Source organism: Schistocerca piceifrons, chromosome 1 (genome assembly GCF_021461385.2).
Source record: "Schistocerca piceifrons isolate TAMUIC-IGC-003096 chromosome 1, iqSchPice1.1, whole genome shotgun sequence".
Classification (NCBI taxonomy): Eukaryota; Metazoa; Arthropoda; class Insecta; order Orthoptera; family Acrididae; genus Schistocerca; species Schistocerca piceifrons.
The window spans coordinates 311,563,991-311,579,407 of record NC_060138.1 but is presented as its reverse complement, the minus strand read 5'-3'; the positions used below and the strand labels follow the sequence as shown (position 1 = coordinate 311,579,407).

Sequence of the window (15,417 nt, the reverse complement as noted above, 5' to 3'; positions counted from 1 at the left end):
ATAGACTATGAATGGAAGTCTGTTGCTAAGGCAGAATACTCAAAATTTTTGAGTGTGTGCATTGATGAGAAACTGAATTGTAAGAAACACATTGATGATATGCTGAAATGGTTAGATTCAGCTACTTATGCTATTAGGGTTATTGCAAATTTTGGTGATAAACATATCAGTAAATTAGCCTACTTTGCCTATTTTCATTCACTGCTTTCATATGGCATCATATTTTGGGGCAATTCGTCGTTAAGAGAGAAAGTATTCATTGCACAAAAGCGTGTAATCAGAATAATAGCTGGAGTCCACCCAAGATCACCTTCCAGACATTTATTTAAGGAACGTGGGATATTCACAGTACCTTCACAATACATATATTCACTTATGAAATTTGTCATTAATAACCCATCCCATTTCAAAAATAACAGCGAAGTGTGTAGCTACAACACTAGAAGTAAGGATGGTATTCACTATTCTGGATTAAATCTCACTTTGGCACAGAAAGGGGTGAATTATGCTGACACAAAAATCTTTAGTCATTTGCCAAATAGTATTAAAAACCTGACAGATAGCCAACCAACATTTAAAAGCAAATTAAAAGACTTTCTGAATGACACCTCCTTCTACTCAATAGATGAATTCTTAGATATGACGTAGTAACTGTAAAAAATTAATTAATTAATTAATTATTTTGTGTCAAGAAAACTTATGTTAAAGTGACATGTTTCACATCATTTTGAAATGTCATATTCAAGATCTATGGAACAAGGATTAATGTATGTATGTATGTAAGCACCATAGCAATGCTCATTAACAAAAGTAGGACTATATGAGATTTCAAACAAAATTTGTGAATGGTTTTAGGATTTCTTCATAGTGAAGACACAGTATTTTGTTTTAGATGGAGACTTGTCAACAGATTTACTGGTGTGACACAGATAAGTGTTTTGGAACCCAATTGTTCATGATGTATATTATGGTAATCACAGTCTTTTTGCTGATGATGCAGTTTTATATAATGTTGTATTGTCTGAGAAAAGCTACAAAAATATTCAGCTGGAACTTGATAAGATTTTCAAGTGGTGTAAAAACAAGCAACTTTTTTTTAAATGTCAGAAATGTAAAATTTTGCACTTAACAAAATATTGTATTGTATGACTATAAGGTCAATGCTCTTTGGAATCAGTCAAATAATACAGATACCTGAGTGTAATGATTTGTGGGGATATGAAATGGATTGCTCAGATAGGTTCAGTTATAGGTAAAGAGCATGTAGCAGACTTCAGTCCATTGGCATGGCATCAGGGAAATGTAGTCAGTCTACAAAGATGAATGTTTACTAAAGATTTATTGGTCCCATGTTAGAAGACTGATCAGGTTCATGGGACCCATACCACATAGGACTGAGGATATTGAACATACAGGGTGTTAGGAGTATAAGTGCAGATAATGTGATTGTTGGTACCTCTATTGTACCTGCTATAGTGCATTAGTTGCTTTTTCTCTGCATCCAACACTCTTCCTGCAAACACATCACTTAATTTACACTGAGATGACAAAAGTCATGGGATACTTCCCAATATCATGTCAGATTTCCTTCTGCCCAGCATACTGCAGTAACTTGATGTAGCATGGACTCAACATGTTGTTGAAAGACTCCTGTAGAAATATTGAGCCAAGCTGCCTCAGTAGCCATCGTAAATTTTGTGAAAATGTTGCCGGTGCACAATTTTGTGCATGAACTAACTTCTCGATTATGTCTCATAAATGCTTGATGGGATTCATGTCAGGCAATGTGGGTGATCAAATCATTCACTTGAACTGTCTAGAATGTTCTTCAAACCAGTTGTGAACAACTGTGGCCAGTGACTTGGAGCATTGTCATCCACAAAAAATGCAATTATAGTTTGGCTGCAAACCAGCTTGCACAGTACCTTGTTGACAACATAGGTCCATGGCTTCATGGAGTCTGTGCCATACTTGAACACTACCCTCAGCTCTTACCAACTGCACTTGGGATTGATCTGATCAGACAATGGTTTTCCAGTCATCTAGGGTGCAACTGATATGGTCATGAGCGCAGGAGAGGTGTTGCAGGCAATGTTGTGCTTTTAGCAAAGACACTCATGTCAATTGTCTGATGCAATAGCCCATTAACACCATATTTCACCACAATATCCTAACAGATACTTTTGTCATGCATCCCACATTGATTTCTGTGGTTATTTCATGCAATGTTGCTTGTCTGTTAACACCCAAAACTCTATGCAAACACTGCTGCTCTCGGTTGTTATATGAACATCGTTGGGCACTGCCTTTTCCATGGTAAGAGGTAATGCCTGAAGTGCAGTATTCTTGGCACACTCTTGACACTATGGATTTCAGAATATTGAATTTCCAAAATGGATTGCTCCACCTGCAATTCTGCTTTCAAAGTCTATATGTTCCTGTTGTGTAGCCATAATTACATTAGAAACCTTTTCACATGAATCACCTGAGTGTAAACGACAGCTCTGCCAATGCGCTGCCCTTTTATACCTTGTTTATGTGACACCACTGTCATCTACATATGTGCATATCGTTATCCCATCACTTACATCAGCTCAGTTTTTTCATCACCTCATGTTTTCTGCATGGTCATAACTGCAACCCTTAAGTGCACCATACTTGTCAGTACAGATTACCCATTTTGCATCCACACTTCAAGACCTGACCTACTGCCCAGGGGAAAACAAGCATTGATGACTTGTGCTTGCTGCATGTACTTGGAGGTACTAACCAACCTAAAAGCATACTACACCTATAGCTATAATTGTTAGTCTGTAAATGAAGTAAATACTGATGTAATGTCATTTAATACTCTGTCCTTAGTCACAAATAAAAATATTTACATGTATACTCTAACACCCTGCATATACAGACGTGCAACAAAAACTGTCATAGGTTTGTTTCACTGAGGGACAGCATCACAGAAATGCTAGAAAAAGTGAATTGGCAGATTCTTGAAGTTGGATGCTAATTATCCTGTGAAAGCCTATTTACAAAGTTTGAAGAACCAGTATTAAGTGAACAATATATGAATATACTACAGTCCTCTGTTTAATGCCCCCACAGAGACTATGAAGACAAGATTAGACTATTTACAGCATACACAGAGACATTCTTCCTTCGTTCCATGCATGGGAAGAAATGCTATCTAACATGTGATACAATGGTAAGTGCCCTCAGTCTTCCACTGCACAGTGGTTTTCTGAATCTGTATGTTGATGCTGATGTAGAGGAACATATCAACCAAGTTGCTTACAGCTCTCCAACAAGAGATACACTGAACATTAAATATGCTGAACATTAGCTGCAAAGTTTTTGCTGTTCACTAGAGAACAAGTAACTCAATGAGTTGAATCTTTTTACAAAAGTAAAATGATAAATGCTGTTTGATATTTTTTAAAGGTGTCTGTGTGAAGAAAGCCATAGAAAAATAACTTTAGATAGTATTATACCAGTACAGGCTTGAACTGAGAGTAGACCAGTTGAGAACCAATAACAGTTACAGTCAGGTTGAGAAAAAATACTTGGCAGGAATGCTTGAAGGGGAACAGCTTGTGTGACAGGCCATATATTTTTAAAACTACAGAGTGCAAAGAGTGTAAATAATTGTTGTAAAACAAAACTTCATTACCTCATACAGCAATAATTAACACCAATAAATTGCTTTTATTATTATTACTATTATTACAGTTTATGTTCCAGTGAGACAGTTTAGCAGAGAGGATCACTTAATCTGAAGAAAGTGTTTTATTATCCAGAATGGTAAACTTACACACAAAAGACACTTACCTTCCTCGGCCATCACCACATTTTCCTTCTTCTGCCTTATCAAAACCATCAGGGTTCATTGTAGGCAGGAAATGTATTCTCGTATTATCTAACAGCCATGTAATTCTATCATCATTTCCATATGTACTGAGCAGTAGCTGTGGAATGAAATTGATAAAAGAAGGAAACATTAAGTTCACCAATATTTTCTTCTATACTGTTCTAAATAACATGCGACATTACAGTCTAATTTGTAGAGTTTTTGTCCTCTGCCACTTGTAGAATAAATGGAGTGATCAAATTCACCCTCTTTGCAAAAGATACTTCTCTCCTAGTGGACAAAACAGCAAGAAAATTCCTAAAAACTTCTACTGGCAGTGTACTTAATGATATCCTTAATTGGTTTAGCTGTAAAGGACCCTCTGGATGCAAAATAATAATAATCCCCCATTACTTAATGGTACAATTTCCCGTGACACAGAGAGAACTACAGAGCATAAATATAAAATGTAATGGATGGTAAATACAGCAAGTGGCATCTTCTAAGTTCTTAGTTCTGTACACTGATAGGAAATTAAATTGGTCAGATGATGTCCTTGATCTTGGAAAAAAACTTGATTCTGCAGCTCTTGCCTTATGCATAACTGCATCATCCACAAATAAGGATGCCATCAGAGATGCTTACTCTAGATATTTCCATGTACTATTGCCTTCCAGCATCATCTTTTGGGGTATAAGATCCTGGCAATAAATATTTGGAACTCAGAGAGAGTTAGACACATTATGATTAGTTTTCTTCCAAGACACTCTTTCAGGAACCTGTTCCAGAAAATGCAGGTTTTTACAATGATATCTAAGTATATATTCACCATTGTATGTTTCTTTGATAAAAACAACTGTATTTTTCAAAATCAATAGTCAATATCATTAACACCAGACAAATTTTATGTATGTGGAAAAGGGAGTGAATTAGTGTGGCATGCAAGTTTTCAATACTCTGCCTAGAGAAATCAAAATTCTTTCTCTTCATGTAAACAAAATTTGAGAGCAAATTGGAAGAATACTTCTTACAAAAGCCATACTACTCAATTAGTGATTTTTTATCATAAATAAGTATGTATGTGTGGAGTTGTTGTGCAACTGAGATGTCCCATTTAGTGGAAGATTTATTTTTATTTATTTAATTTTTTTTTACATAGCACTAGTTGATTTGAGTTTTATTATGACTATCATATTGTGCTCTACTGTTTCCATAAATTATTGTAAAAACACTCAGTTTTTCAATATCTTGACAAATCTAATAGCATTGGGCTCAATGAAACTTGCAAGAAAATAAATGATTCACTCTTCGCTTTATCTGATACCACTTTTGCATTAAATGTTTAATCCTGATGTACACTTGAAGCCCATTTCTCTTAACAAAAAGTTATGTAACTTATTTTTTTTAGGCCAACCTTAATTTACTTTTCTCAGCATTATACTCATTTTTCTCATTTTCAATTGCCATTTAGAGCAGTATATGAATTATCCACCCTCTTTCCTTTTGATTTGGGTGGTACATTTCTGATAAACATGGTCTCTACATTTTTGACTATTTGTTTACTTTTGTAGACCCATACGGACAGTTTTAGGTAGTATGGTACAGTTATATTAGGTTGGTGCATAAGTTCATACTGCTTTTGTTTTGCATGTTGGCATTCTGGTTGCTATGGGTTTATTTATCAATTGTCACTTTTATTTGTAGTTCACTGTTGCTATTTGAGTTTACATGTTGTCATTTTGTCATTTGGAGATAGCGAGTGGAGCTGTGTATGTTAGAAAATGGAGTCCCAAGTGGTGAAATCAGAACATTTCTGACATATTCTTTTGTTTGAGTTCAATAGGGGTGACAGCAGCAGTTCAATAGGGGTGACAGCAGCAGAAGCATCCCAAAACATTTGTACTTTGTATGGTAATAATACCAGTGGGCACAGCGTGTGCAAGAAAATGGTTTTCTCATGTTAAAGAGGATCGTTTTGACATTAGTGACTCTCCACATCAAGGAAGACCTTTGGGGTCTGATGAAGACTGTTTAAATGAATTAATTCACAATGTTCCACATCGTTGCACTTGAGAACTGGCAACTGCAATGAACTGCAATCATTCCATAATCATGATACATTTGCAGGCAATGGGCAAGGTCCAAAAATCTGGTGTATAAATACTGCTTGCTCTAAACAAAAATCACATAAATCAGCAGGTGGCCATCTATGCTTGTTCGTCATCAATTGGTTTTTGAACAACACCAACCATTCCCATCCTTTATCATTACTGGTGATAAGAAATGGTGTCTTTATGCTAACATAATAAAAAAGAAAGAAATTGTTGAGTGCAAACAAAGCAGCAACTTTCCCTACAAAGATCTGCATGCATGCACAAAAGATAATGTTATGCATCTGGTGGCAGACTACAAACTGCTTCTCCGAGATGTCAACAACTGAGATGTATTACAGACACAATCCTAGATCAATAACTAGGAAAGCTGTGTGAAGTGATGCTACTCCCGCCTGCATTCTGCTAGACTGACAAAAAGCACTACACAAGACTTGGGTTGGGAAGTCATTCCACATCCATTTTTTTCACCTGGTATTGCACCCCCAGATTTTTACCTTTTCCATTCTCTAACAGGCAACCTTGAAAGAACTTCCTTTCTTCATGAAAATGCACTCCAAACATGGCTTGACAAGTTCTTCACCTCAAAACCATACAATTTCCACAGCCACAGAATCGAAAAGTTACTCCAGAATTGGCAGATTGTTGTGAATAGTGAAGAAGAATATATTATTGATTACTAAAGTCTCTGTTATGTATATCTGTTGTGTTTATTAAAATTATAGAAAAATGTTACTAATCCAACACTCTAGCTGATAATCAGTCGTGTGGGACACATAATATTATTCATAACACAAACGGAAAATCTTCGGCCAGTTTACTTGCTTAGATGATTCAGATACTGATACTGTATTCTTACAAAGAAATTGGCTTTGTTTAGGACAAAAATTTATGAAATTTAGGCAATGTTTGGATATTTTATTAACCAGTATTGTTTACAGATTAGCACTGTGTGAGTACTTAACATCAGGCAAGGGTTAAAAATTGTGTAGGCCTCTACCAGGATGCAACACACTTCTTTTTCATTCACCACATTAACTTTTTAAATCCTTTCATGCAAATTCCTTGTGAGGGACTAGAAGTAAAACTGTGACTGTAACAGGTGAACATATTCTACATAAAATAAAGTGAATGATCTCTATGAATCAGATCTATATTTCATGTAGCTCAGTTGATAAATTACAAGAAAGACTTAAGCACTGAATAATAAAAGGAAAGACAGCTATAATTTCAAACATCTCTGAATAAGAATCTAAACAGCTTTAGGGTACAGGCAGATGATTGTGACATAGGGGCATAACTTATGTTAAAGTGACACGTTCCACATCATTATGAAATGTCGTATTCATGATCTATGGAACAAGGATTAATATGTGTATGTATGTATATGACTGAAGAAAATAATGATTATGATCCAGAATGTTTGAATTATGACTCTAAGACAGAGTTGTTACAGATTTAAATTAACTTTGTAAAGTTATTTCCACTATTTGCGAATGCAGGTATAGGCATGGCAGCATTATCTTTTACATACCTTTATAAGCTGCAAAATAATTTCTCGTCCAGATGGTTCATTACCATGTATGTTGGCTACCAGCTTGACATTAGGAATTCCTATCTGATCTTTTTCTGCAGCTGACACTTGAAGAACCCACAGTTCTTGTTCTGTGGAAAAATGGATCAAAGTTCATTTAGTGTTTTGGAGAAGATTTCATTGACAAAAAAATTAAGATTAGAGTTTACTATAAATAACTAATTAACTAAATTAGTCTGCATACTCATGTGTAAGCATATGTAACCTTCAAAATGCATGTGCACACACACACACACACACACACACACACACACACACACACACACACATGTATTGTTCACCAACTAACTAAATAAGAGTCACATGAGATCTCTGGGCATTAATGAAAAACTGATCATTATGGCCAAACACAAGTCACTCCATCTCTGTTCTCCACAGACTGCAAAGTCAGGCATCTGTTATTACATCTTTATTTGTTCAAAACCACCTCATCACAATAACTGCCATAGTAAAAAATGTGCGGGTAACAGTGGTGCAGTAGCAATTAGCTTTGAATTTAACAGTGTACACATTGAGCAAAATGCAACAGATCACCTGAAATTCAATAATGGACAATATGTGTTCAGTCTTAACATCTAGAAACATCTCATTTCTATGTGATACAACAGCTACTGACCAACTTTTGTACTTTTGCCAATTCTCTGGCACATGGTACATAGCTCAGCAATAATGCAGAAATGTCACCATTATATCAACTAAACATAAAATAAGCCAGACAGACAGGTGGTACCAAAACTGAGAGGGAAAAAAGAATTGGAAAGCACATTTTGTGATGCATACCTATTTCTAACAGGATGTATTAAAGGCAAGTGCTGGTGCAGGTTGATATGGTTCATCTGCCTTTCTTATTTACACAGGAACTATAATGAAACCTGCTGCAAGATCATGAATGCTCCTTTGTTCTCCTACAGAATAAATAATCTATGTTCAGCCCATCTATGGAGCATTCCAAGCACTCTAAATATGTCAGTGTAATTAATTGCATGCTCCAAGAAAACAAGAATACCTGCCTGGCTCTTTATGTGCCTCACTGCTGAGTGCATTTGTGGTGCTGTCAAATGGAATGTGAGCATCTTAGGGCTTTCTTCAACAGATGTGTGCATTTCATAGTGATTTGGCGAGTATGTATGTAAATGAAGGTATAGATCTCTATGAGTTGTTTGCACTGGGTGGTCAATTATCTGTCATCAATGCTTCATGATAATCATAGTGTGTTATAGAAATTAGGTCACTAAAAATGTCATGATAGCTTCAAATTATATACAGCCCAGAAATCACTGACTGTGGAGCAGATATAATTTGAACTTTTTCCTTTCCTTTCATACAAAACCATTTAAGTAAAAAAAAAACTAGATTTTTTAGCAGGGATGAAAACAGTCACTTAAATATCAAAAAACACTTTAAGTTGCATAAATCAGTTGCAAAACTTAGATTCTAAGAAGGTAGATGGTACTTGAAAGAATTTGAGATGTCCTGTTGTCATACACTTTTCGTAGACATAGATCTAAGCTTTTCTGGCCCCATTAAATTTCTCTTTGCACACCTTTAGAATACAAGTCCAGCAAGTTTCTGAAAGCAGATGATGAAGTGTTTTCAGAAAACTTCATTATACAAGTGCTGATTTATGCTCAGTGTAGGATGCTCTATCTGAAACACACAGTACATCCTGTAGATGTTTAAAACTGGACTTAGAATAATTTTCTCTGTTGATCCATTGTAGACATGGGACAGATGATGGTCAAATATTTACCAGAGAAGGTTTCCAAACTACCATACCTTTTGAGAAGTTATTTAATTTAGACAACCAGCTTTGGCATCTCAATAATACCATCATCAGGCCCAATGTGCACTTCATATATACCAATTCAATTATACACAGAGTACGCGAAAGAACTTGCCCCCCTTCTAACAGCCATGTACCGCAAGTCTCTAGAGGAACAGAAGGTTTCAAATGATTGGAAAAGAGCACAGGTAGTTTCAGTTTTCAAGAAGGGTCATCAAGCAGATGCACAAAACTATAGGCCTATATCTCTGACATCGATCTGTTGTAAAATTTTAGAACATGTTTTTTGCTCGCGTATCATGTCATTTCTGGAAACCCAGAATCCACACTGTAGGGGTCAACATGGATTCCAGAAACAGCAATCATGTGAGACCCAACTCGCTTTATTTGTTCATGAGACCCAGAAAATATTAGATACAGGCTCCCAGGTAGATGCCATTTTCCTTGACTTCCGGAAGGCATTTGATACAGTTCCGCACTGTAGCCTGATAAATAAAGTAAGAGCCTAAGGAATATCAGACCAGCTGTGTGGTTGGATTGAAGAGTTTTTAGCAAACAGAACACAGCATATTGTTCTCAATGGAGAGACGTCTACAGACATTAAAGTAACCTCTGGCGTGCCACAGGGGAGTGTTATGGGAACATTGCTTTTCACAATATATATAAATAACCTAGTAGATAGTGTCGGAAGCTCCATGCAGGTTTTTGCGGATGATGCTGTAGTATACAGAGAAGTTGCAGCATTAGAAAATTACAGTGAAATGCAGGAAGATCTGCAGCGGATGGGCATTTGGTGCAGGGAGTGGCAACTGACCCTTAACATAGACAAATGTAATGTATTGCGAATACATAGAAAGAAGGATCCTTTATTGTATGATTATATGATAGCAGAACAAACACTGGTAGCAGTTACTTCTGTAAAATATCTGGGAGTATGTGTACGGAACGATTTGAAGTGGAATGATCATATAAAATTAATTGGTGGTAAGGCGGGTGGCAGGTTGAGATTAATTGGGAGAGTCAGAAAATGTAGTCCATCAACAAAGGAGGTGGCTTGCAAAAAACTTGTTTGGCCTATACTTGAGTACTGCTCATCAGTGTGGGATCCATACCAGGTCAGGTTGACAGAGGAGTTGGAGAAGAGCCAAAGAAGAGCGTCGTGTTTCGTCACAGGGTTATTTGGTAAGTGTGATAGTGTTACGGAGATGTTTAGCAAACTCAAGTGGCAGACTCTGCAAGAGAGGTGCTCTGCATCACAGTGTAGCTTGCTGTCCAGGTTTCGAGAGCGTGCATTTCTGAATGAGGTATCGAATATATTGCTTCCCCTTACTTATACCTCCCGAGGAGATCACAAATGTAAAATTAGAGAGGTTCGAGCGTGTATGGAGGCTTTCCAGCAGTCGTTCTTCCTGCGAACCATAGTCAACTGGAACAGGAAAGGGAGGTAATGACAATGGCACGTAAAGTGCCCTCCACGACACACCGTTAGGTGCCTTGCAGAGTATAATGTAGATGTAGATGTAGAATTGGTATTTGTGTACTGAAGCAATCAGTATCTTGATACTGTGAATTAATTTTTTGAGAGTTTCTGTCAAAGATTTGACAACAACTCTTTTGTCAAGTTACTAATGACCCTAATGCACACATACTCCCTGGGCCCGTGTGTGCACTGCACCATCAGTGTCTCATAAGGAACCCTGTGGAGACCCTTATAACTTTGTGAAACACACTGTAGTTGCTTCTTCTGATGTACGGGGGTAGATGGATTGGTGAATCACTTTCTCAACCTTCAGTTTGCAGAATAGTGTGTGAAGGAAGTGCATGAATGCAGTCTGGAAACCTACCTTTCCTCACGCTTCTACCCAACTATATCTCCCCACTACATCCTGTTACACTCCCGGAGCACAGTTTATCCTTAAATATGGTTCTACTGCACTCAGAGGTGGTACACACATTTAATATTTGTTTCTAATCCACTCCATTTAAATATAAACATTAATTTTATACCACTAGCACAATATTTTTAACTTCACTCCAATATTGTTGATTAAATCTTCCCTCAGGATCTCATTGAGTAAGGGCATTTGACACTGTGCATGGTGATACGTTCATCAGATGGGGATGCTTAGTGCAAAATATCTCTTAGTGCTATTCACCATGCAATACAGGGAGGGAACTATTAGTTCCACACAGATAAGGTGAATAAAAAGTTTGTAAGTTCCATAATTTGCTCAAGATTTAATCACGGATCATACACCACCTGTCTTTCCTGAATACGCGTTCGAAGTAATCCTTACTGTGCATATGATCCAATAACAGTAGGAGATATCAATTACATTCTTTTTACAAATGTAAACCAGTAAACTGAGTTCATATAACAATTAACAAGATCTCATTAATCATTGCCAACTAACACACTGGCTCCCCCTCATCAAAATAATATAGTATCTTTAAAACTAATTATAAAATTGTTAAAGAATTTATAACCTTACCGGTAATATACTTGAAAATTCATAAAGCACTGGGAAATGGCAAAAAAAGAAATAGTAATAATAAAAACATATTTGCCACAACGTGGTTTCACCTTCTCCATTCATCTATTTATAAAATACTAACAAGATGTTAACCTTTACACATATTTATCACAGTCACCTGCACTTGATGGACAGACTTATTACAAAGCACTCAGACTTCATGCTTTTGTGCATGAGGGAAGAAGGTCATTCAATTTAGGCAGCTCTGGTAACTATCAAGAATCTCCAAGTCAACAGTTTCATAAAACTTTATTTTACTCATTGATAAGTCTTTACTCATGTTGATATGATCATTTCTCTACTGCCAAGTCTTCGTTGGTATTGATATGATCATTTTAATTCAAATGTCTTATCACAACTGCCTATTGAATATTTTACTTTGCTTCCTGAAACACTACATATAACATGATACATGAACCATGAACAACCAGTAGGTACTCACTGTTAACGGACTGTCCAATGGAATAGAGGTCGGTCATGTTTGGGAAGGCATCCCGAAAAACTTGCAGCAGCTCTGCAATCTCCTTGTTGCTGTGGTACTTGAAAGGCAACTCCGGTAGTGTAGGCGCAATAGAGGGTGCTTCTCTCGAGCTGCCCACAGCCAGCAGCAATGTCACGGCTGACACGAGCAACGATTGGCACCAGAACATGGCTTCACGTTGCTTCTCTGTGAAAATAAATGATGTTGCATTTCCTACAGGCTAGCTGTGACACATAGTAACAGGTGGCAGAAGCAAACAGTTATATATTTCCACTACAGCTGGCATATTCGTCCTGAGCGAACTGAAACTGTATTGATTTTTAAAACAATTCTAACATATCATTTATTTTTAAGTCCTATCTACATATTCTTTTTAAATTTATGAATAGTTTCAATCTCCCTGGAGCATCTTTGGATCTAAAAAGAAAGTAAAAGTAAGTATGTAAAGAAGCAAAGTATTTTACATAAATGTAGAATTTACCTATGTACTTGCATCAGTAACCTATTGTGTCTGTGTTAGAACAACATATCACAGTATTGTGGTATGCAACTGTGCTCAATGTGTACCATGCATTTTTACTTTCGTAAAATATAAGAGAGCACATACTTGGTTTAACTTTGTTTTTATACCTGTAGATGGTCAAAAGAGATCAAAACTAGTTGTATGTTTTAGAAGAATGTGCAATTGGATCTGAGAAATAAAATGTATATTAGAGCTATATACTTCTATTGTAAGAATCTAAGAAAAAGTACATTGAAACTGTAAGGTGGATGGTATATTACAAATATTGACGAGACTGGAGAAACACTACTGAGACACAAAAGTGTTCAATCCATGGGCCGCTTTACTATGGCGTGCATCCTCTTATGATCTCAAAAGATGCCGAGGTTATTATTTTGTGTGGGTTCGTTTGGCAAAATTTTTCAATGGATAGGTAATATGAGTTAGTCAGCAGTCACCTCTGAAAACACTGTGCTCTCTCCAGTCAAATTCATACTATCATTTGATTGTTAGTGAGTTCATTTCTTTGTGAGTGCAAAGGGGGGGGGGGGGAGGGGAAGGGGGGTTAATGGTCCTTCCGAAGAAAGGTAACGACAGGGAGACCTGGTCCCTGGCGGCGACGTCATCCGAGCTGTTGAATCACATGAGTAGTCATTTTGATGACATTTACAGTACAAGGAACAATGTTGCTGCCACAGTATCAGCTGGAACAATTTGAACGCTAAAGATAGGCTATGAGCGAACGCACTACTCATAATATTTCCTCCCAAACTTCATCTCTATGCAGCTCACCTCCTATGCTCTGGCGACAGACTCAACTGGTGGGAAGGATGGCTCAAAGTTTTATTTAGTGATGAGAGCATCAAGTATCGAAGTGTATCGGGTAGTGAAAAACATGACTAACATCAAGTGTCTTGGTGACTCTTAGCCGCCAACAGTGACAGAACAGGGGTTTGTCGAAAGAAGATTTAATAGCCCAGAACAAATTCAGTTTACGATGCAACCCATTCATTTGAGATATGTTCTTCCATTAGGACAATGTCAGCACGCAGAATTGTTGGGTCACACATAGTACGCTCCAAGATCTTCGTCTCTGGACAGCACGATGACAAGCGTCATCCCCTAGTGACTCTGTGATAACGGTACATGACGGAATGCCATCTGGTGCAGCCCCTGTAACTAGGAAAATCCTCCAACTAACTGCAAAAGCAAGTGCAAGCGGCATGGAACGACATCTCCAAAGACGATATCCGACACCACTATGATGACTGGACTGTGTTGTTGCTAGAGGAGCGTCCAAGACAACCTGCTATTCAGCATTCTTCTCAAATGTGAAAAAGACCAAAAGTAGGTATATCTTAGAAAAAGTGTTCATTAAAGAATGGATAATCAAGCATTAGCAAAATAAAGGTGGAAGTCTTTGAGAGTTGTAGAAAGAAGGATAGCGATTTTCTAAACATCAAAACTGGAGTCTAGCAAGAAAAATCGTAATGGCTGACAAAACCAAGGAAGATTTCCACGTCATACTACAGCATACAAAGGAAGATTTCTTCAACAAGAGAGCTCTACGGATATCAGAAATTAAAATGAAACTGAGAAAAATATTTCTGCAACAATACAGTCAGTAGGACGTTAAATTCAAATCCGCTACACTTTCTCCCATGAAACAGTGTTCTGGAGCACAGCGTTTGTACGAGTGAAAAGTGGACCGTGGTAAAAGTAGAAAAACAAACTTGAAGCATTTGAAGTACGGTCCTGCAGAGGGCTATTATGGTTCAAATGGCTCTGAGCACTATGGGACTTAACATCTATGGTCATCAGTCCCCTAGAACTTAGAACTACTTAAACCTAACTAACCTAAGGACATCACACACATCCATGCCCGAGGCAGGATTCGAACCTGCGACTGTAGCAGTCGCGCGGCTCCGGACTGAGCGCCTAGAACCGCTAGACCACCGCGGCCGGCAAGGGCTATTAAAACTTACGTGGACAGAGAATATACATAAACTGGAAAATCTTTGTTAGAAGAGGGAACAGGTCAGTGAAACATCTGCTAGTGAAACATCTGCTACGGCATCCATGAATAGTTAAACTGGCAATGGAAACAGAAGTCGAAGGGAAAATTGCAGTGTCAACAGAAATTAGAAAATGTAAATGAAAAAAGTAACACAGATAACGAGTGGGGATGGTAATACCAAGGAAATCCAAAATCTGAGGACTTGAAAGTATGACAATCATATGACGCATATGGGATTACTCCAAAGCTCACGTTCCCATCCACATATATCATTTTGTGAGGTATTACAGTGTGGCCCCGTTAAAGGCAGCTGCTATACGTGGTTATTGAAGCAAGTGGAGCATTTGAACCAATACAATTATAAGTGTCGGTCATAAGGGTTTCGCTTTTAATTCGTGAAATCTTTGACTCAAGAAAGGCAGCAAATCCGACTTTGGTGCCGATTTCTTGCTTATTTACACTCCTCGTAAATTTGAGCATATTCGGCTAACAGGTGGTAACACCAATAACATTCTATTGTTTTGGAAAATGACACATTGACGTATTGG

The 15,417-nt window shown here is 37.4% G+C and overlaps 1 protein-coding gene across 2 annotated transcripts in view; it reads right to left on the bottom strand.

Annotated features, from left to right (window-relative positions):
* Positions 1 to 15,417, bottom strand: part of LOC124785435 (carboxypeptidase D-like) — a 156,284-nt gene that overhangs the window by 30,311 nt on the left and 110,556 nt on the right. For both annotated transcript variants that reach the window (XM_047254181.1, XM_047254182.1), the window contains exons 2-4: positions 12,312 to 12,536; positions 7,493 to 7,623; positions 3,829 to 3,965 (exon numbers count right to left, since the gene is read on the bottom strand). In XM_047254181.1, coding sequence (XP_047110137.1) covers positions 3,829 to 3,965; positions 7,493 to 7,623; positions 12,312 to 12,519 — 476 coding nt within the window. In that variant the 5' untranslated portion in view covers positions 12,520 to 12,536. The remainder of the gene's footprint in view (positions 1 to 3,828; positions 3,966 to 7,492; positions 7,624 to 12,311; positions 12,537 to 15,417) is intronic.